At 36.9% G+C, this 23194-nt stretch overlaps 1 protein-coding gene and 1 long non-coding RNA gene across 2 annotated transcripts in view; one reads left to right on the top strand and one right to left on the bottom strand.

Annotated features, from left to right (window-relative positions):
• The window catches only part of SLC30A8 (solute carrier family 30 member 8), a 40851-nt gene extending 39118 nt beyond the window's left edge, over positions 1–1733 (top strand). The window contains exons 7-8 of the mRNA XM_012443296.3: positions 86–220; positions 1588–1733. Of these exons, the coding sequence (XP_012298719.2) occupies positions 86–220; positions 1588–1733 (281 nt within the window). The remainder of the gene's footprint in view (positions 1–85; positions 221–1587) is intronic.
• The window catches only part of LOC105710806 (uncharacterized), a 529709-nt gene that overhangs the window by 199360 nt on the left and 307155 nt on the right, over positions 1–23194 (bottom strand). The window contains exons 4-5 of the long non-coding RNA XR_001105880.3: positions 2417–2545; positions 1667–1797 (exon numbers count right to left, since the gene is read on the bottom strand). This is a non-coding gene — a long non-coding RNA (uncharacterized LOC105710806). The remainder of the gene's footprint in view (positions 1–1666; positions 1798–2416; positions 2546–23194) is intronic.

Here is a 23194-nt window from a genome sequence, read left to right on the forward strand (position 1 = left end):
GTGAGGACTCTGCCGCTTGTCTAGCTAACTCGATGAGCTGTATTTAGTTGAATAACTACAGCCTCCATCTCTTACCTTTTGTCAGGTGTGCCAAAAAGCCTGAATTACAATGGTGTGAAAGAGCTTATTTTAGCAGTCGACGGGGTGGTGTCTGTGCACAGCCTGCACATTTGGTCTCTAACAATGAATCAAGTAATTCTCTCAGCTCATGTTGCTACAGGTCAGTGAGTTTTGTAAACACCCTGGAAAAACTTCAGTCTTTGTCTTGTAAAGTCAGTAATTTCCCTCCTTTTTGTAGAGCTGCCCTTATTGTCTGTTGCCTGTCAAAACACTGTAAAGTGTTTTCTATTCCCAAGGGCCCTTGAAACCAACCCGCTTATTGATGTTGTCATAGCAACAATGATACCCAACTGACAGCCTTGGGACTGACTGCAGAGGGCAGAGGACAGACAGAACAAAGGGCTAAAATGAGACCCCAACCTCAAAGCCTTGGATTCTGAAAATTCAACTTCATCTGTTTGGCTTGATGCCCTATCAGTCAAATAGTAGGAATGAATTCAAAACTTAATCTTAACTGAGTATCTCCTATATAAGATGTTTTTCCTAGCACTGAAAATAGAAAGATGAAAGAAACACAGGCCCCACTCTTAAATTTCTAACACGCTAATAGATGTGCTAATAGGAATTATGGTGGGTCCCACACTGTATGGTTAGAAATTCTGTAGCCACGTGAGATAATTCTTATAATACTAGGTTTATAGTAAAAATTACTTCTTCAAGAAGTTAATTTTGTCTCCGATATGTCCTAGAGCTGGGAGGATAGGCAGTGGGAGGGCATTTACTGCCTCAAGAGAAAACTCAGGCCAATGATAATACATTAGGCTGCTAAAAAATGACTCAAGAAGTTACTTAAGGACAGGGGACAGGAACACCAGTGACAGTCATTTGAAAACTGTGCTTTCTCAGACATCCTCATCTTCTCGAAGGGGCTCAGATCTGACTTTAGGGAATTTACAGCATTCACTATGCCGATATTTCACTGCAAATGGAATAATCTAGTAAACACTCAGGTTGCTATGGAGGGGACTTTACAGCCTGCTGATAGCATTTGCGACAGGAAAAAAAATGGTAGTGAGGTTGCTGCTCTAAGAAAGGTCTGTGGGGAGCTCTAAATGCTTCCTGGTTCCTGTCACTATCCTTGACATAAATTCTGATTACATACAAGGCCTGAAACCCAGAGATCCCTGGGAGCTGGTGAGCAGGGCTGTATAAGAAATAGTAGTTCTGTCTTGGCTTTTTCCAGGGCTTGTCTCTCTTTCCATCCAAAGCTCCTCGGAATGACAGACTCCAGAGATAACAGTGGACAGAAAGAGTTCCCATAGCGACAGGGCACTTTGCTGCACTAGAGTTTCCCCTGCCTTGTCTGTGTGAACGTCGCTGATTATCAGTGCCAACCTGGCTTCCTCTGAGTGCCCTGCCTCTTCCCTGCCCCAGCAGGTCAAAGACAAAGTACTTGAAGTTGGAGTCACAGCAGTCACCCATGAGTGTGCAATCAGTGCTAATCTCCCTGTGGTTTTTTATCAACAGCAGCCAGCCAGGACAGCCAGATGGTTCGGAGAGAAATTGCTAGAGCCCTCAGCAAAAGCTTTACGGTACACTCACTCACCATTCAGTTGGAATCTCCAGTGGACCAGGACCCAGACTGCCTTTTCTGTGAAGACCCCTGTGACTAGCTCAGTCACACTGTCAGCTTCCCAAATTTGACAGGCCACCTCCAAACATACTGCTATGCAGTTTCTACATCATAGAAAATAAGGAACCAAAGGAAGAAATTTAAGGAAGTCATGTTATGGCACAATGCACATTTTATCTATTTATTTAGCTCTATCCACCATGAAGGAAGAGGCACTGAGATCCATCAATCAATTGGATTATATACTGATCAGTAGCTGTGTTCAATTACAGGAATGTGTATATAGATTATTCCTGAGTGGAGCCAAACTAACAGCTGTTTGTAACTATTGGCAAATCAAAATTCATCTCCCTTCCAATGTCTCTTGAGAACACATAGGTAAATTTGAACTCAGGAAAGTCTTACCAGAAATCAGTGGAAGGGATAAATAGTCACAAAATTTTCCCAAAACACGAAAAACAAAAAACAAGGAGAGTCAACTCAGGAATAAAAGTGACTCTGTATGCTAACACCCCATTAGAACTTGGTTGTCTCACCAAACTATAATGTGATTTTTTTTCCTACTCTGAATTGGACATATGTATGAATATATAGAGAGGTGGGTACAACTAATTTTTATTTACTTGTCATATTTGGCAATAAATCTCTCTCATTTCTAAATTCTAACCTGTTTACTTCAAAACTTTACATAATCACTGTTCAAAAGGAAATATTTTCACCTACCGGAGTGCTTAAACACCAGCAACAGCCAAAGAATGTGGTTGTAGAGACCCAGAAATCTTCAAGAACAGCCGACAAAAGCATTCAAGTTGACCCCACCAAGTTGTTGCCACAGATAATTTAGATATTTGCCTGCAAGAATGAATAAAGCAGATGAAACCAGTTCATTCAGTCCATGAGCATGATCTGAGCACTGCTTTGTGCTAGACATTGTGCCTAGCATCAGAACTATAAAGAGGAATCAGATGCACCAAGTGCTTCTATGTCCTGGTAGCAACTCAACACTATCTGTGAAGAGTAAACTAAAGATGTGCAGGCCAACATTCTGGAAATCCTATGTCAATGGGTTTGGATTGGAACCTGGACTTCTGCAGTTTTTTTTTAAAGTTACCCAGAGATACTTCTAAAGATGAGCCATAATCTAGAAGATTGTCAACCACAGGAGGTCATTGAGTGGGACAGCTAGACACATACACAGGCAGCTACAATAGTATCTTGAATTGCAATGATGTAGTCAGGTATAAAAGGAAAGTGACGGATATTGCCGGATGGGCATGGCCAGTGAGATTTCATGTCATTGAGGTGACAGCCATGCTGGACTTTGAATTACATATGAAGGCTTTCCAGGCAGATGAAGAAGAGAAGGACATTCAAGACAAGAAGAAGACTATGTGCAAGGCACACTTATGTGTGTCTGTTAACTCTTAGTTGGAAAAGCAAAATTCATGGTGCAAAGAAAACTCTCCGTACTGTGATTTTTTAAAACTACATACTTTTTGCAGCTTTATGATTATGAATATTATAGAGAACAGGAGATAGGTCTTAGATGATTTTTATGTTGTTGTCAGTCTCTAGCAGGGCGCTAGAAACCTAGCAGGCATTAATAATTGTGGAGGCAATGACTCTGAGGCTTATATCTGGGGCTTGTCATTATTTATCATTTATATTTGTATTTTCTTCTGGAATTTGAGAGCCAAGAAAACATTGACTTTGACTGAGGAGGTCACATCTGTGCCATCACTGTAAATCAATCAGCACCACTGAAATAGCTACTTAGCATTGTGCTGAGCTTTCCCTGCTCAGTTGAGACAAATATACTTGTCCCCCACCTCCATGAGCATGTTTAGGCAACCAGGATTAGAGCCGCTGAGGTTCCCAACGTCTCCTGCCACATTGGGTTCTCAAAATGGAAAGAGCGGTTTATGCCAAATCGTTTTTCCTGTCTCAAGGACCACTGAATGGTTTTGCTCTTCCCTATTTCGCACAGGACAAGGCCCTAAAGATCAGGTGACGTAGCAAACTCACAAGTTTTAGTGTAATTCTTTGCTTCTGCTTCCTTTTGAAAATAATGTTTAGATTTGATTTTATGTCAGAAATTCACTGAAGAATTCACAAAGTCATAGGTCACTGGGAGGGAGATTTGCATGTCAACCAAAGGAAGTGTCCCATGGCCCCAGGGTGTTTCTGTTGTTTACCTGAAATTCTGCTTTTTAAGTCAGCTAGATTGAAAAATCCGAACAGTAGATGTTTTGTGACAAAATGCAAGACAATCTGCAATGGAGATTATAATGATTTTGAGATGGAAAAGCAGATGCCACTAAGGGGCTTTATGTACCATCAAGTTCTGACTCTCCCCTTACTCTTCCCCTGGTGTGGTCAGAGCTCCAGGCCACCAGAAGTTAGTGGAATAATGTAATTGAATTCTTTACTTCATGGCACTGTATTCTCTGCAGTCGTCAAAACGTTAATGATCTTTTATGTCTTTCACAGAAACACTCTATTCCTCTGAGTAGTGAAATCAGGTCAACTTTATCACCACCCTTCATTTTTAATATACTTCACCGTCACCCAGCACCCACTTAAGATTTATCTAGGGCTCTATGGTGATGTTAGGACCCATAAAAGAAATTTATGCATTCCATATGTTTGGTTACAGATGGGAAATGGGAATGTTGAAGGACAGGAATGAAACGATGTTTACACATTAAGCATCAGTTCTGAGGCTAGATTGCCTGAGTTTGAATCTTAGCTCTTCCCTTTATTGGCTCTGTGACCTCGAGCTAGTTACTTTAATGCTCTGATCCTCTATTTCCTGATCAGTAAAACCTCCCTATTCAAATGAGTGAGAGTTTAATAAATTAGGACACTTATAAAGGTTGGAGCTGTGCATAGCATGTAGTTAGCATTCAGTACATATTTTTTTTTATGATGCACAAATATGAGTGGGCACAGATTTTTAAATAATCTCAACTTTTAAGAAATTTTGAGTTATCAACACAGTTCCATGAGAGTGGCAAAATTATTGGTGAAAATTAAACAGCTGTTTCTCTGAGAAAGCAACGGAGGCTTGTTGAAATAAAGGCATTTACTGAGAGGCTGTTACCTAGTGAGAGTGATGAATTAACTAAAATAGTCGAATCCCTTTCTGACTGTCTCTGAAAGCTTCCACTTTTATCTTTGAAGAGCAGAATTGTCACTCCAAGGACATTTATTAACAAAAAGTACAACTATCTAGTGCAATGAAAGCAAAGTCATAGGTCTCCCAAGTCTTACTCTATTCCTGTGAAATATCACGTCCTTGGCTTTTCTCTGTCAGGTAGCCTCAACTGTCTCTGACCAGGTGCAGTTCCTTCTCCAGTTTCTAAACTGCCATTGGCAAGTTTGGATCACTTAATAACTGTTACATTTTGTGACCCAACAAAGTCTTTTAACACTGTGGTGTCAAAAAGAAAAACACCTCCCGGGCATATACATTTTATAGATTCCTAAAGAATGTTGCTCTCCAGCTCCAACCCAACCCAATGAAATATAATCCAGAGAGCCTTGCAAAAGAGACAAACCTCCTTTTCCACAATTAACTCTAAAGTGCCTCCAGGAAATGATTTTCTCAGCTCATCTCTCTGTATTCCCTGTTTTGGATCACAGGGCAATCTGTTTAAATGACTAATTACAGAAATCATTAAAGGCACCGAGCAAATGTCATCTTTTAATACCCACGTCCCAAGTTTTACAAATCCCGCTTGGCTTGACAGTGATGAGGCCACTTAACAGTCCAGCGCAGGCGGATGTTAAAAAAAATAAAAAGGTGACCATCTGCGGTTTAGTTTTTTAACTTTCTGATTTCACACTTAACGTTTGTCATTCTGTTACTGGGCACCTGTTTAAATTCTATTTTAAAATGTTAGTGTGTGTTGTTTAAAACAAAATCAAGAAAGAGAGAGAGTCTGGGTTAAGTCATCATCTTTTTATCACTAAAATCATGGCAGGATATATTTTTCATGACACCAGTGAGGACTGTAATGAGAATACACTCTTTCACTCTCAATCGTTTATTGGAAGAAATAACTCATTTGGGGAGCATATTTGTCTAAGAGAGATGGAAGATAATGTGTTAGAATCAGGAGTGCTTTTGAAATCATCCTGGTCATGGGCATAAAACCCCAATGGGGGGAAGAAGATGATGGTCAGAGGTGGTAGGAGCCCTTCACAGTTGTAAAAAACAAACTTGTGCTTCTTTAACCTTAAAGCCAGGAAGTGATGAGAGATGTCAAGCTGAATTGCAGCCCTTTCAGGAGTGTCAGTCAAGTCCTGGAGACAATGTATCACTATAATTGCCATATATTTCCCTTCTTCAAAGGGGTGCCCATTTGTTAAAAACATAAATTATCCTACTTTAAAACCATATGGTTGTTATACATAGTCTAACAGTACTATCAAACATTATTTCCCTGGATCTGTAGAGTTTAGGAGTGTTTTAGGGTATTGCAGAAGAAAGGGCACCAGCTGTACTAAAGATACTGTAAACCATGGTGAGTTAACCTGTACAATGGAATTAGGATCAGATGTGAATTTAGGGTCTCCTTTGAAGTTAAATTGCATTCTTCAAATGGGAGTCAGTAGAGATTTAATGAACCAATACCCTGGTTTGTTCCTAACTCCTCTTCCATTTTCATGGAGATGAAGGGGAATTTTATTGGGCATATACATTAATGAACAAGAATTTCTGTTACTGCCTTATTCTCCTCTCCAAAATTGCCTCTGACACGGCAAAAGTCCATGGTCAGAAAAGTAAGAATACTCTGTATTGGCATTTCTTTACAGCAATACTTTCTATGAATAATTAATGGCCCAGAAAAATGAAGTCTTTTTTTCTAGTTTCCACCTTCTCATAAAGTTCAGCACCTTGTATCAACTTGGGTGAGGAAAGGAGAGTTCAGATTTCCCTGGCTCAATAAGCTCTGAATTTATAAACAAGAATCACATTCCCTTTCCATTCAATCTCTAATCCTTTATAAAGATAAAGCTGTGGAGAGGATCTTTCAAGATCTTAGATTAGATAATTTTTCATGTTCTAATAAGAAAGTTCTGAGGGGAGCACTGTGATCAAACATAGCTGATGAGAACATAATTATTTTTATTCTTTTCCTTATTCTCCTCATTTTCCTATTCCTCCTCCTTCTCTTCCCCTTTCATCTTGGTAGCTCTTAAACACTGTAGAATTTACCACTTATCCTTCAACAATATAATATTTTTATCTGAGAATAAACACTTGCACAATAGTAGAGATATTGCAATATATAAATTTCGAAAAAAGAAAACCCTCAAATCCTATATCCTGAGACTTTTAGTTCGTTAATTCAATTAATTTATTCCACAATCAACTGCAAGTCAAAGCAACATCAGGGAGTACAATATTGCTGAGATAAGTTTGTATTTGTCCAGAAGACTTTTATTAATATTTGGGATTAAAAAAATTACCGAATTGCTAAATCCTAAGGGTCCTGAAAAAGTCAATACTGATATGGTAGGCATTAACTTCAGGAAGTCAACACACCTGCATTTCTTTTCTCTTGAAGTATATATTTCATAAAGATACTGTTCAGATGTAATCAAATCATGGAATAATTTACATTTCCTGATGAAATTTTCCTGTTTATTCCAGAACTTGGTAGGTATTTCACTTCATTTTCCTTCTCTCATTACTGAGATGCCACTTACTGCATTGTACAATGGTAAATATTGGGGAATGATGTGAGTGTTTGTGTTAGGCTTGGACTGTTAGGAGTGCTGGTATAGATCTCAGAAGCAGAGCCAGGAAAGGTTAGAGGGGAGGATGCCTATAAGATGGGGCAGGATTAGGAGTCTGGTATTAGGCAAGTTGAGTTATTAAGCAAGCAAGTAAAGATGTCAAATAGGCAGTTGTTTATATGAATATGGGCTAGAGTTACAAAAATAGTATTCTCATCCCAGGAGAGAAGTCTGGGCTGCAGTTACAAAAGTTATCATCTTGTCAAGGCCATACAATTACACAGGTGTTTATTGTGATGAAGTCCTTTCCATCTTGTAATTGTGCCATCTGGAACATTTAGCCTGTGAGGTAGCAGGGAAAGAGAGAGGAGAGAAACCACATCTTAAACTTGTTACAGTGCCTTTTAAAATGGATGCTTTTCACTTCTGCTTGGAGTCCATTGACCAAGACTAATCACATAGCCCCAACCTAACTGAAGGGAAGCTGGGAAATATAGAGAAACACATGGATTCCTGACGTGTATTAACTACCACCAATTCACAGAGAGAGGAGACAATTGCTGAAGTGGTATACATGAGGAAGCAAGAAATGATGGAAGCTAGTGCACAAGTAGTGCGCCTGGTTTTAGATGGAGGCATTTATATACAACACAGAGCTTCTACAATAACAGAATTCTGCTGGTAGTTGGCTAGGTATGATGGAGGCAATCTGGCATTCTCTTCTGATTGCTTCATTTTTCTAAGTCAAGTAGGAAGCAAGGTTATCAACTGATTGTGACAATGAAAGAGGAGGTATTAGTGATGTAAAACAAAAGGAGCAAGAGTGAAATAATCATCTAGGAGAGTGAAAAGATCACAATGAGAGTAAGATTGCCTGGTTGTGCCAGTTTTTAAGCTACTATCTCTCAACCCCCAACTCTCTCCGGTATTCTTGGCTTCATGATGCTGGGGGCAGGGACTGTGTTAACTACATTTCTCCTTTGCGGGCTGCTCCTTGTTAGGAGGCCCTAGAGGGAGATCAGAAGCCTAGAGAAAGGAAAAGGGGATTTTCTTGTTTTGTTTCCTGCTTGATCCTCTCTCAACAGTGTCAACCCAGTAATACTTTACCCCAAACTCAAAGAACCAGCCTCATCACATCCCATCAGAGAAAAGCACCAGGTTACTGTACTCTTTCCTTAGAGGTCTAGATCCCAATTCCATTGTGTCTCCCCCCAGGCTAAGATATTGGCATCAATTAATCAGCGTGTCCTCCTCAGAGGGCAGTGTTTTGGCTTCAGTGTTCTAGCTCCGTTTTAGCTTGGGGTTTACTTCTTCAAGCTTCTGAGTTCTATTAATTCCCTAAGCCCTAGGAGGGTTAACTGCTTTCTGCAATTCTATTTCCGTTATTTTTCATTCTCTTTTTGCTTTTCATTTCTTCAATATCTGGCTTTTACATATAAAATATAAATATAAAATAATTGATGTGATCTCATTGCACCTTGTTTAATACAGTGGCTGTCTGAGCACCGGCAACCTCGTCAACCTAAGTCTCAGTCTTTCTCTCAGTGAAGGAAATAAAAATACCCATTTTAGAGTAGTTGTGAGGATTAAATGAGAAGCTGCATGTAAAACACTTCATGCAATTCACTGCTTATAGTAAGTTCTCAATAAATTCTAGTTATCATTTTTTGAGAATCCACTCAGAGGTCCCTAGTCAAGAAAGCTTTTCCTAATATTCTACCCAATGCCAATCATTCCATCTTCAGTGCTGCCTTTCAAGCAATCACCTTTTTGTGTTCTTGCTTTTGTCACTTTGTGTCTTGTCTGTTCTGTCTTTCTATGTTTCCCTCCTTAAAGTATTAGTTTCTACTTATCTTTGAATAATAACATCTAGCACAGGGCCCAGCAGAGAGTAGTATTATTACATTATCTGCAGTAACACACCTTCATATAGCAGACCTCAATAGTTATCAGCAAGATAGTGAAGCATTTTAATTTTTTCAGATGTTTCATTGTAAACACTAGACATCTGTGTCTAACCTCTAACCCTAGAGCCACTCAGCCTCTGCTCCTAATCCAGTACATCTTCTTTCTAGCTGCATGGTTTTGGCCACATTGTGAAGCAGGATTCAGTTTCCTTACAATAAAATGGGGAAAACGACACCTATATCACAAGGTTGTTGTAATCATTAGATAACTAATATGCTGCTCTCAGCACAATGGCTGGTATATAATGTGGACTGAGAGCATTAAGATTTCTTTTTCTCTGAAATAAATCCCTGCTTTTAAAACCTCACTGATGGTGTCATAGAAGGCATGCGTTCTTAACTTAAAAAGAAAGATTGATGGACTATTTGAAGAATCAAGTGATCAAAACATGCCATAAAAATTGTTCTGGCATATATCAGAGGACCTTTAAAATTAGATCCATTCTATTGGATATACAACTATTTTAAGGAATTGGTAGAAATCAATAGGTGAAAAGATAGAAGGCAAAAAAGTTTTTTTTTTTTTTTTAAAGGATGTAGGTAGGTGGGACAGTTATAACGCAAATGTGTAGGGTCTGGCAATATTTAGAAGGTGTTTATAATAAATCACGTTCAGAGATATTTTAAAAGTGCTTAGTGTGGTACCTGGTATAGTAGGGCATTATCCCAGATGATGAGCTAAGCTTAAATTCCTTCCTTGTCACTCACAAAAATAGAACAGATTGGGAGAATAGGAATATGAAGAGGAGAATGGGGGATCAGGAGTTAGGGGTGAAGAAATAAAACTGATTCACAAGTTACTTGGATGAAGGATATTAAAATAATATGATGAAAGTGAAATAACATATGGCTGTTTCTTTCCATAGCCGGCAAAGTCAAGTAGAAATTGAGGTATTTGAAATATTGCGAATTTAACTCTCCCCAAAACTACCTTTGCTTTTTCATTCACTTTTTTATTTAATGAGCATTTAATGGGTGACTATTTTGTGCCAGGCCTTGTGGTGAACATGGGAATCCAGGTGATAATGACACATTATAGTGGGAGGTAAGGACAAAAAACAAATAAAGACCAAAATAAGACATGCCCAAATAGTGATAAGTGGTAAGATAGAAATGAAACCAATAGATGTGGTAATAATTGGGAGAGGGCTACAGTGAGGCAGCTACATTTGCATGACCCTTATGAAGAGGTGACATTTGGACTGAGCCAGCTGTGCAGAGTAGAGGAGGAGAAGGAAGGATAGCTTGGACAGAGGGCCCAGATAGGAAGAACCTGGCAGCCTTGAGGAAAAGAAAGGAAGGAGATGTACTGAGTGTAGTGAGTAAGGCTGGAGGAAGAGGGGTGATCTGGGCTGGACTGGGCAAAAGCCCTGTAGGCCATGAGAAGGAGCTAGAATCTTACGGTAAGCGCAAAGCTTTCTACTGAAAAGAAGAAGAACCATAGCTGAAGCATGGCATGCTGCAATTCTTTAGTTAGGTTTGTATTATTTTGGCAAAATATATTTTCTAATAAATTCATCAAAGATTTACCAAGCACCCCAAAATCCTTTGTAAAGAAGTGCTTCACATATTTATTTGGTTTTTAATATTTATTATCCATACACACACACACACACACACACACACACACACACACACTGCAAAGCACTACACAGGGAAATATAAACCACGGTGAATACAGGAGAATCATCAGGTGGAGAGTGGGGAGGCTGGAGAATTAGTCCATTGCATTTCCACACTCCTGAGACACATCTCTTCCTTGGAGTCTTTCTGCTATCTGCCATCACCAACATTTAAATAAGATCATAATAAATTAGACCCATACTTGTTTTTTTTATTTCTTTTAAGACATGGCTTCCTTCTCTGGGTCTGCAGGAGCTGTCCCTTTTCTTCATGCAGCCACCAAGAAATAGCCACGGCACCCAGACAATCTCCATTATTGATCTCCAGGCCCATATCCTATCTACACCTGTCTTAGAACAAACTTGGCCTTCCTCCAGAAAAGGCATATCAAATATTGATGTACTTGGTACTTGGTATTGACCAAGTACTTAGGTGCAATGCTTATTTACAAAACTTGTCTTTTAAAAAATTAAATCCTGAAAATATATGTAACACACAGGTTTAGGAACTAGATTTCTCAGTATGGAGCCATCTGGCCTGATTTTATTCTGTAGTCTCATCTATTACCACTTTTCCCAAATAGCCTATAATGTAACGCACTAAGCTGCTCATCTTTTCACAAGTAAGCTGTATTTGTTCATGACTGTGCCTGTGCTCATTTCACTTTCCTTAAATACCCTCCCTTCTCTTCCTTTTTCTTCTCTGCCTTGAAACTCTTATTTATCCTTTAAAGCCCCGACAAAGATAAACCCTTTCTGAAGCTTCACTGACTTCCACTCTCAGAAAAGTTTATCCTTCTCTCTTCTTTGCTTATTGAACACTTTGTAGGGACTTATCACATCACACAAAAATATTTACAACTTTGACTTCTTCAAGTAGACTTCGAGTTCTGCAAAAACAGTGATCTTTATCTTATTTAATGTTTTCTCTTCCCCCAACACCCATTATGATGCCTACTAAGTAATCACCGGATAAATTTGTTGAATAAATAATCATGCAATATGTCAATTTTTAAAATACAAGAGTGGGTTCAGTGATCCCAGATTGAGTCCTTAAGAAAGTGAAGCATCAGGAGGAACTGAGAATAGGTGATAGGGAGTGTAGCAGGAGAGGTGTCAACATGGTCAATTCTGTCACTGTAAATTGCTCACAGCTGACTCTAGGAGCTCTGCTTCCCCATGGATATAACAGGAATAAGAATCATAATCCTTACTTCCTTCAATTGTTACAAAGATCAAATGAGATGCCATAGGCAAAAGCCTTTTGTGAACCATCAGCCATCCTATAATCAGCAGTTAGTATCATTATTAATGAAAATGATTCCTATACAGCAATATATTGTACAAATTTTACAACAGATTTACCTCTTTTCATGGGACTACAGATAGCCCTCCTCCCCTCTCCAACTTCCAATATGTCTAGAACACACACATTCATACACATATTGACTATTGGCTTGTCTGATTGTGCAGAACTGCTTTTTGAGAACTTCCTGTAATATATGGTAGAAATTTTACAATAGATTTACCTCTTTTCTTGGGACTACAGATACTCCTCCTTCCCCTCCAACTTCCAACATATCTAGAACATATACATTCATACACATATTGACTATTTGCTTGTCTGATTGTGCAGAACTGCTTTTTGAGAACTTCCTGTAATATATGGTAGAAATTTTACAATAGATTTACCTCTTTTCTTGGGACTACAGATACTCCTCCTTCCCCTCCAACTTCCAACATATCTAGAACATACACAGTCATACACACATTGACTATTTGCTTGTCTGATTGTGCAGAATTGCTTCTTGATACCTTCCTGTAATACTGCCTGACCATGAGGTTTGGAAATAAATACGAGTGGAGCTAAATTTGCAAATAAAAATGCATGAAAGCTGAGAAATGGTTCTTTTGGTTGTACTGAATTTAGCAGACATTGGACCAAGCACATTCTGTGTGCCTGGCACTGTATCTGGGAAAGTAAAGATAATTCCATGAAAAATGAGGCAGGGGGTCTGCTCTGAAATTTCCCTCAGCAATGTAGGTGAAATGGGTCAAATTTATAATATAGAGTTTTAACAAGAAGGTCTTCCTCAGTTCTCTGTGGGAAAGTGGACACCCTTAGACTTCCCTGAATACCATTTGTCTGGGTTGAAACAAGAAATGAAGCAAAGAAAGCAATTATAGTATGCATTTTGTGACTTAGAACTGAACCCTGTCACTCATCAACCTGTTGGAGGAGACAACCTCTGTACTAATGTTATGTCCAGAATTCAGAACACCCTTGGCCTTCAGGAAATTTTTGGAAGGTTAGGAGGTCAAGGACTGGGCAATTCTAGAAGCAGTGCTTGGACTTTTTCTCTAAAAAGAAAGGGAATTTGGCATTTTTCCAGTAGAATTATTATTCCACTGGCAAGGCCTTAAGTCCCCAACTGTGTTCAGGGCTGTTAAAGTGAGAGTTTGGCAGTGGCATTTATTCAGATTAGGGTTTTACTTTATTTTAAGGGGAAGGTTTCTGTTTTCCAGTGGATCAATCTAGCTGACAGAAGTGAGATGAGGCAGAAGAAATGAGCAGCTTGATTGATGTGGGTGCCTATACATCACATGCCTCTTTAGGAGAAATTAGCATCTTAGATGGGAGGGCTTGGAGCATTTTAATGTTAAGTTAATTAGAAGCCAAATAACTAAGTTTAGTCAGAGGCCCCACAGATTTCCTGGGAGCCCTGGTTGCACTGGTTCAGATAGTCTTTTTTGGCTGTGCTGTTCTCAGCCACACATCCATCCAGCTCCAGGTTTCCTTCTCCCACTCAGAGTGGGAGAGACTGCCCCTACCTCCTTTTGTGTTCCCAAAAATGCTGCACTCTCTCAGTGCTCAGTGAATATTAAATAATCAGAATGGCAATAAATATTGAGCTTGGCACATCCCTTTAGAAGTCTTGGACAGGAGACAAGTAATGCTGAACTGCCTGTTGGAGGGTATATATAGAGTCCTAACCTTTTCTCATTATAAATGATAATTATAATTGCAATATATTATTAACATAATATCAATAATAATGATGGTAGAAATGATAATTATAATTGCAATATATTATTAATTAACATAATAATAGTAGTAGTCTTTGGCAAGATGTCAGGCACTGAGCTGAGAAATTAAATTCACATACTTATTTAACCCTCAACAAAACAATGATGTATGTATGATAACCCCCATGTTACAGATGGAAAATATTTCAGATAGTTTAAGTGACTTGCCTAAATCTAATAAATAGTAATAAAACTAAGATTCAAATTCTGATTTGTGTTGTTCCAAATCATGTGCTTTAAAACTTTATTCTATACTCTTCCCCTAGCCCATTTTCTATTGTGGCTACATGAATATATGAATAACTTTGGATGGCAAGAGTAAGTCTTCAACTCCCTCATTTGGCACCAAAAGAGCAAAATTCCTAAGTAGTAATAGAAGTTGAGATGAAGAGTTGGGGCTGGAGTGAACAGACTAATAATAAAGAAGGTAAAGTCACATTATGCTTTTTGCATCCTGTCTCTTGAACCCACTACCCGAAGGTATAGTGCATTTTGCCTCATTAAAGGTCAATCATACCAATAATAATGGTGATTATAATGGCCACAAAACTTCAGAGAAAATGTTCCCAGTTGTTGAACAGTACTCAAACTATTATCAAGGTTTGCTAGCTATAGAATTGTAAATGCAGCCCCCGATACGATGACCTGGAAGCATCAAATGGCCTAAGAAACTTATTGGCATTAAATATGTCCCAATTTATTCCACTTGAATGAGAATCTAGGCTTTGTGAATGCTGTTAGCTAGTGTTGAAATAAAAAATGAAATGGATTTGAGAATGTCAACATCTTTCACATTCTCTTTTAGGTTATCAGGAAAAACAAGTAGACTAGGAAAATTAAAACCTTTATGTTCCATTTTCAGTCACTCCAGGAGATGGATGTAACATTGATTCCAGTATATGCATAGTTTTCAACATTAGCTAGTATTGAGCAGAAGATGCATGTGAAAAAATGAAGATGCATAGAGAGAGGACCAGAGCACAAAAAGCAGATCTAAGACTTTCACTTCTAGCCAAAATGGAGTAACAGAGACCATCATGTCAAACAAATAAAATGTGGAAAAAAATCAATGAAGGGATGACCCTCAAGACCTTGAACATCAGTCAATGAAGGGCAATAATTTCCAGGAGTCAGGGAACAAAATAGTGAGCCCAATAATTTCCCTAGTTTATTGTGTTGAAAAAGTGCCCATGCTGTGTCATGGGGTAGGGAATTGCAGACTCTGGCAGTCTCCCTGAGTGGAAGAGATAGAGCTAAGAGTCTGAGGATGCCAGGGGAGGTAGAGTTCATAGGACATGGTATTAAAGGTGAGAGAGATGCACAGAGAGAGACCCAGAGCTCTGCAGAAAGACTTCCTCCAGTCCTCAGCTGAGGAGTGATGAGTGTCTGTGAGTGGGAACACTAAGTCTGGAAAGGACCAACTGAGAGAATAAAAGGGAATCGTTCCTAACTCAAACAAGGCTGGAAATAGTGCTTGTTCCCAACACTCACACTGGAAAATCTTGTAAGTTAGGAGGCTTTACTTAGAGTAGTAAAAATGAGTCTGTATTCAATAGCAGAGAAAATCAACCGTAGACTAAATGGTGTTCAGCCAAACAAAGCTAAAAACCAAGACCCAAAAGGATAAAATTCTTTTAAAGGAACCTAATTAGTAAAGGAGATTAAAACAGCTATTATGAGGAGCTAGATTGGGCATGTAAAGCAGAAACAAGAGATTTTTTTAAAAGACTAAAATCAAACTTGTACACATGAAAACTGTATCTAAAATGAAAAATGCACTGGATGAGATTGTCAGCTGAACAGACATTGCAAATAAAAAGTGGTTTATCTGAAGATATAGCAGTAGAAACTATCTATAATGAAACAGAGAGAAAAAGGACTGGAAAAAAAGAAATGGAGCACTATTACACTGTGGGGCAACTTTAAGTGGTCAAATGTGTGTGTAACTGGAGTACTTAAGGGAGAGAATAGGGGTGATAAGGCACATTGAATATTTGTGAACATATCAGCCGAAATATTTTTCAAACAATGAACTCCCCAGCTCCAAGAAGCTCAACAAATGCCAATCACAAAATATGAAGAAAATTATATCAAAACTTATCACAATCAAATTGTTTAACCCAATGATAAAGAAAAACAATCTTAAAAGTATCAAGAGAAAATACACATTGCCCACAGAGGAACAAAGGTATAATATTGTATTTCTCATTTGAAACAATGCAAGCTAGAAGACATTAGAAAACTTTTTTTTTTTGAGGCAGAGTTTTGCTCTTGTTGTCCAGGCTGGAATGCAACAGCACAATCTTGGCTCACTGCAAACTCCAGCTCCCAGGTTCAAGCGATTTTCTTCCCTCAGCCTCCCAAGTAGCTGGGACTATAGGCATGTGCCACCACACCTAGTTGATTTTTTGTATTTTTAGTAGAGATCGGGTTTTCTCACGTTGGCCAGGCTGGTCTCGAACTCCCTAGCTCAGGCAATGGGTCTGTCTCGGTCTCCCAAAGTGCTGAGATTACAGGCATGAGCCATTGCGCCCAGCCAGAAAAACATTTTTAAAGTAATGAAAAAAGTTTTCTGTCAGCCTGTACTTCTTTACCCAGTGATAATATCTTTTAAAAAAGACAAAAGAAAACATTTCAAATATAATAAAGCTGAAAGAATTAATCACAAGTAGACCTGCACTATGAGACATGCATTTTTAAAAGTTGTTCATGCAGGAGAAAAATAATTTGAGACAAAAAGCCACAAGGTAATGAAACGCACTAAAAATGGTAGTTAGAAAATAAAAAGCAGACATTTCTTCTTATTAAATTCCTTTTGAAAGATGGTTGACTCTTGAAAAAATGTTATATATGGAGTTTATACAATATATAGACATAAACAAAAGGCAATAGCTGAAATATCAGAATAAAAGAATAGCAGTAAATTGCTGCAGTATGTTTATACTACATGTGATGTGGAAGACTATCACTTAAAGATAGACTGTGATCAGTTAAAGATGTATAGCATAAGTCCTAACAACCAATAAAATAATACAACATAGAGTTGTAGTTAATACATCAACAAGTGATGAAATGAAATCATTAAAAAATATTCATTTAACCCAAATGAAGGCATAAAAATGAACAAGAGGGCACAAAGTACGTATAGAACAAATGTGAACAAATAAGATGATGGATTTAAATGTAATCAAATCCAAATCACATTAAAGGTAAATGGCCTAAAGACTCAATTTAGAAGGCAAAAATTATGACACTGGATATAAAAGACCCAACTAACTGTTACCTACAAGAAATTCACTTTTTATATAAGCACAGAAATACACAATTATTTAGACTTGTATAGATATAATTTAACCCAAATATTTAAGACAAATACTTTGAAAAATTAGAAAGAGGTAAAAGTACCACTATTTCCAGAAGATAATGATTATGTATAGACCTTGGAAACGAAAGAAAATGTATATACCTTGGAAACCAAAGATAATCAACTAAAAACTATTGAAAACAATGCAAGTTTTCAGAAAAACACACTGCAAAATTATTAGATTAGTGTTTTTATATATTAAAGCAAGAATAAATTATTAGATATGATTAAAAATCTTATTAACATAAATAATAGCAACAAAAGAGATGAAATACCTAGAAAAAACAGTAAGGAATATGCAAGACATATATGAAGAAAAAGATACAACATCATAGAACATCAAAAATAATTGAAAAATGTGATAGATACTATGACTTAAAAACAGTCTACATCATGAAGAATGTCAAGATTACCCAAGCTCATTTATAAATATAATGCTAACCTGACAAAAGTATCACCTTCAAAAACCAGATAGACTGTTTTTAGGGTCGTATAGCAATATAAGCAAATAAATATATCCAGGAATAGGAAAAACATTTAAAGTGGTTTTGAGTAATCAATCTGTTAGGGTAAAAATAGAATGCATTTTGAAGAGTCAATGAGAAAAGCAGCATGGTGCTGAGACATTAATAGGAAGACAATCCAGTGGAACAGAAAAGGAAAATCTAAAATAATTAATGTGTGACTTTATTATATAGATACTAAGTCACATTAATGTGCAACTATAGTATGTAAAATGGTGACATTTCAAATAAATAAAAACAATAAGTTTTGATAGACCAAAAAAAAAGTCAGAAAAAGTTCACTGTAAATCTTTTTTACATTTTACTTCAGAATATACTTCAAATGGATCAATTACTTACATGTAACAAATAAAAGCATAAATGTTCTAGGAAAAAAAGACAATGGAAATTCTTATTGCCTTGTCATAAAACAGACCTTTCTATTTATTGCTAATAATCAGGAACCATATATAAAAATCTCTAAATTTTACCCGATAATATTTTTAAAAATCCTGCATAGCAAAAGGATAAGTAAAAAAATAAGCCAAGTTGCATTTTCTCCAACTTAAAAAAGAGTTTTTATGACTAAATCTATACCATATTGTAAAACATCAGTATCCTCATTAAAAAATAAGCAAGGCCTAGGAATAGACACTGTAAACAGTAGACCCTGAAAATGGCTCCCAAAAGGTGAAAACATGCTCATGGTTACTAATGTGGAGCTATTAAAAAGATATGTATCCAAAAATTTGATACCATTCAATTGCCAAACTTGTGATCAAATGATCAATTTCATGCATGCTTGCAGGAATGTAAATGGATTCCAGCTCTACAGAGGATTTTAAACAATATATGTCAAAATAGTTCTTGATAATAACAATTCTACTTCTGAAATGACATACATATGGGCTGATTTATTGCAGCATCATTTGTAAACAGTAACCAATTAAAAAACTCCAATGTCTATCAATATGGAAGTGGACAAGTAAACTTTTCACACACTGGAATGAATTACAGCTCTAAAAATAGGAAGAGGGGCAAACCAAATCCAGCAATGTATGAGAAGAATTACATAAACCATGATCATTTATCCCAAGAATGTAAGGTTAGTTTAACATCCAAAAGTCAATCTGTTTAATGCACCATATTAATACAATTAAGGCCACAACCCACATGATTATCTCGAAAAACATTTTTTTAATCATGAAAGAGTGTTTGATTTTGTCAAATATTTACAGATAAAATATTTCATAAAATCAAACACCCTTTCTTGATTAAAAAATGTTAAACAAACTAGAAATAGAAGGTAAATTCTTCAACTTGATAAATTATATCTAATGAAAAACCGATAGCTAACATCATAGTTAATGGTGAGGGACTGAATGCTTTCTTCTTAAGATCAGGATCAAGGCAAGAATGTTTGCTTTCATCATTTCTTTTTTTTTTTTTTGAGACGGAGTTTCGCTCTTGCTACCCAGGCTGGAGTGCAATGGCGCGATCTCGGCTCAACGCAACCTCCGCCTCCTGGGTTCAGGCAACTCTCCTGCCTCAGCCTCCTGAGTAGCTGGGATTACAGGCACGCGCCACCGTGCCCAGCTAATTTTTTGTATCTTTAGTAGAGACGGGGTTTCACCATGTTGACCAGGATGGTCTCGATCTCTTGACCTCGTGATCCACCCGCCTTGGCCTCCCAAAGTGCTGGGATTACAGGCGTGAGCCACCGCGCCCGGCTGCTTTCATCATTTCTAATAAACATTTCACTGTGCATTTTAGCCAGGGAAATAAATCAGGCAAAAAAGAAATTACAGATGTATAGATTAGAAAAGGAGAATTACAACTCTCTCTCTTTATAAATGGCATGATCGCTCATATACAGAAATCCTAAGAAATTAACTGAAAATGTATTGGAGCTAATTAATGAGTTCAATAAGTTTACAGTATATAAGCTCAATATACAAAAGTTAACAGTAATTCTATGACTAGCAATGAATAATTCAAAAATGAAATTAAGAAACAATTCTATTTATGATAGCATCAAAAAGAATAAAATATTTAGAAATAAAGAAAACAGGGGTAAGACTTATGCAGTGAAAAATAAAAACACTGTTGATAGCAATTAAAAATACAAGTAAATAGAGACGGAAGACTAAGTAAATGGACCAGAAGACTTACTTTTGTTAAGAAGGCTTATTCTGAAAGTTGATTTACAGACTCAATGCCATCCCTAACAACATCACACCTGGCTTATTTTTTTTTCCAGACACTGACAAGCCAATTCCAAATTCATATCAAAGTGCAAGGGGCCCAGAATAACAAAAACATCTTAACAAAGAAAAATAAAGTAAGAAGACTCTCACTTTCTAATTTTAAAACTTACTACCAGAAAAGAGTAATTAAGACAGTGTAGAACTAGCATTAAAAATAGACATATAACTCAATGTGGGAGAGAATTGAGAATCTAAAAATAAACCTTTACATTTATAGTTAATTGACTTTGAACAAAGGTGCCAATTTAAGAGAGAAAGAGTCTTTTCAAAATATGATATAGGGTCAACTGAATATCCATGTACATAAAAGAATGATGTTGAACTTCTTTCATTCACCATACACACAAATTCACTCAAAATAAATCAAAGACATAAATTTGCTCAAAATGGATCAAAGACCTATAGTTAAAACTATAAAACTCTTAGACAAAAACATAGGAGTAAATCTGCATGAATCTGGGTTAGGAAATGATTTCTTAGATACAACACCAAAAACACAAACAAATAAAAATATACAAATTTGACTTCAGCAAATTTAAAAACTTCTGTGTCACAAATGATAACCACCAAGAGAAAAGAAAAACCAATAGAATGGGATAAAATGTTTGCAAATTATGTGTTTGATAAGGGACTTTATCTAGGATATATAAAAATTATTACAACTTAATAATAAAAAGACTAATAACCCATTTTAAAAATAGAGAAAGGATTTGAATAGACAGTACTTGTAAGGCATACAAAAAGCCAATAAGTACATGAAAAGAAACTCAAAATCATTAGTCATTTGGAAAAAGAAATCAAAACCACGAGATACCATTCCACATATACTAGGATGGGTATAATAAAAAAGAGACAATATTAAGTGTTGATGAAGATGTGGAGAAGTTGGAAACCTCATATATTGCTTGTGAAAGTGTAAAATAGTAAAGTCTCCTAGGAAAACAATTTGGCAGTTTCTCAAAAATGTTAAACACAGAGTTACCCATATGACCCAGCAATTCCACTCCTTTGTATAAACCCAAGAAAAATGAAATCTATAGAATCTGAAACACAAATGTTTGAATTATTACATGCTACAACATGGATGAATCTTGAAAACATTATACTAATTGAAAGAAGCTATTCACAAAAGACTACGAATGGGTTGATTCCATTTAAGTTAAATGTAAAGAATAGGTAAATCTGTAGAGACAAAAAATATATTAGTATTTCTTAGGACTAAAGGAGAGGCGTTTGAGGGAGTGAATGGGGACTGACTACTAATGAGCATTGCGGGGTGAGGAAAATATTCTAAAATTGGATTGTGGTGATTAAACCTAATTCTGTAAATATACTAAAAACACTGAATTGTACAATTTATTTTTATTTTTACAGATTTTTTTTTTTTTTAATTTAGAGATGAGATCTTGCTTTGTTGGCCAGGCTGGAGTGTAATGGTGTGATCACAGCTCAGTGCAGTCTTGAACTCCTGGGCTCAAGAGATCCTCCTGTCTCAGCTTCCAGAGTAGTTAGGACTATAGGTACATGTCATCATGCCTGGCTAATTTTGTTTATTTTTATCTTTTGTAGAGTAAGGGTGTCTGCATGTTTCCCAGGCTGGTCTTGAACTCCTGGGTCAAGCAATCCTCTGGCCTCAGCCTCCCCTAGATTGCTGGGATTACAAACCTCAACCACTGTGCCTAGCCTGAATTATACAATTTAAATGAGTGAATTATGTGATGTGAATACTATCTCAATAAAGCTATTAAAAGACAAAAAGTTGTTCTAGCCACATGCTCAATAATCACACATGACAAATAGTTTAAAGAAAAGTGAAGAAGATTTCTAAATACTTATATGAAAAATAACTTCAGAATAGTGTGCATAGTATGCTCTTTTGTGTAAGAATGAGAAAAAAATAAATCTCTGGATGGATACAGAAGAAACTAACAGAACTTATCTATTTTGGAGAGGTTTGGTGAGAATGAGTGACTTAGAGTAGGAGGAATAATTGAAACTCTGTTTCCATATACACAAGTATATGTGCATATGTATGTACACATATATCTCCATATATATGCACATATGTATACATGTGCATATATGTATACGTGTGTATATGCATATAATTTTTAGTAGGATGAGTGAAAAATTATATTTGTATTGCAAATATATTATTTAAAAAATAGATTTTGAAAAAAACTTTCAACAGCTTAAAATGCTTAGTTAAAATAGACTTATTGTAGAGTTCAACATCTACATTCTCTGAATTTTCCATATACTGAAATACACAAAAATACACAAAACACAACTAAACAATTAGCTTTTTGCATTATATTATCCTTGTTTCTCACACTGAGGGGTTAGGTGGGGAAGAGTTTTCCATAGTGGGTGGTTTTCCAGGAAATCAAAAAGCTCAGTATGTTTCTAGCCTTTATTAAACATTGGCTACAGTTGCTAAGATTCAGAACCACCCAAGGGTCCAAGATTTGTGTTTGACCTTGTACAACCCACCTTCAAATTATTGCACTATGACATCAGGAGTAGAATACAAGATGGCTGGGTAGATGGGAGAGGAGCACTTTCACGAATAAGGAAGATCTTATTAATCTGGTTTGCCATATGGCAGAAAATGCGGGAAAGGTACATGACAGCTTAATGGAAGTTGCTGAAATATGGACTGCCTTCCATTTTTTGCAGAGGCTTTTAAGTGCAAAATGTCTAATAGGTGCAGAAAGTACTTCTGGTTGTGATGTTCACATTTGTCAAAAGGCCTCCACCAGCTATACACAGCCAAGGCAAATAGATGCCCAGTGATTTCTTATTGAAATCCTATTCTATGCTCGTTCACTGACATCGAACTGAAGAAATATGTATGGAACATGTTTAACAAGCTGCTGCCCTCTGAAGCACAAAGCTGCTCATTAGAGGCAGTGTCAGGTAACAGTTCAGCTCGGTTCTGGA

This window comes from Aotus nancymaae, unplaced genomic scaffold (assembly GCF_030222135.1).
Source record: "Aotus nancymaae isolate 86718 unplaced genomic scaffold, 86718_ANA_hifiasm-v0.15.2.pri h1tg000036l, whole genome shotgun sequence".
NCBI classification, from domain to species: Eukaryota; Metazoa; Chordata; class Mammalia; order Primates; family Aotidae; genus Aotus; species Aotus nancymaae.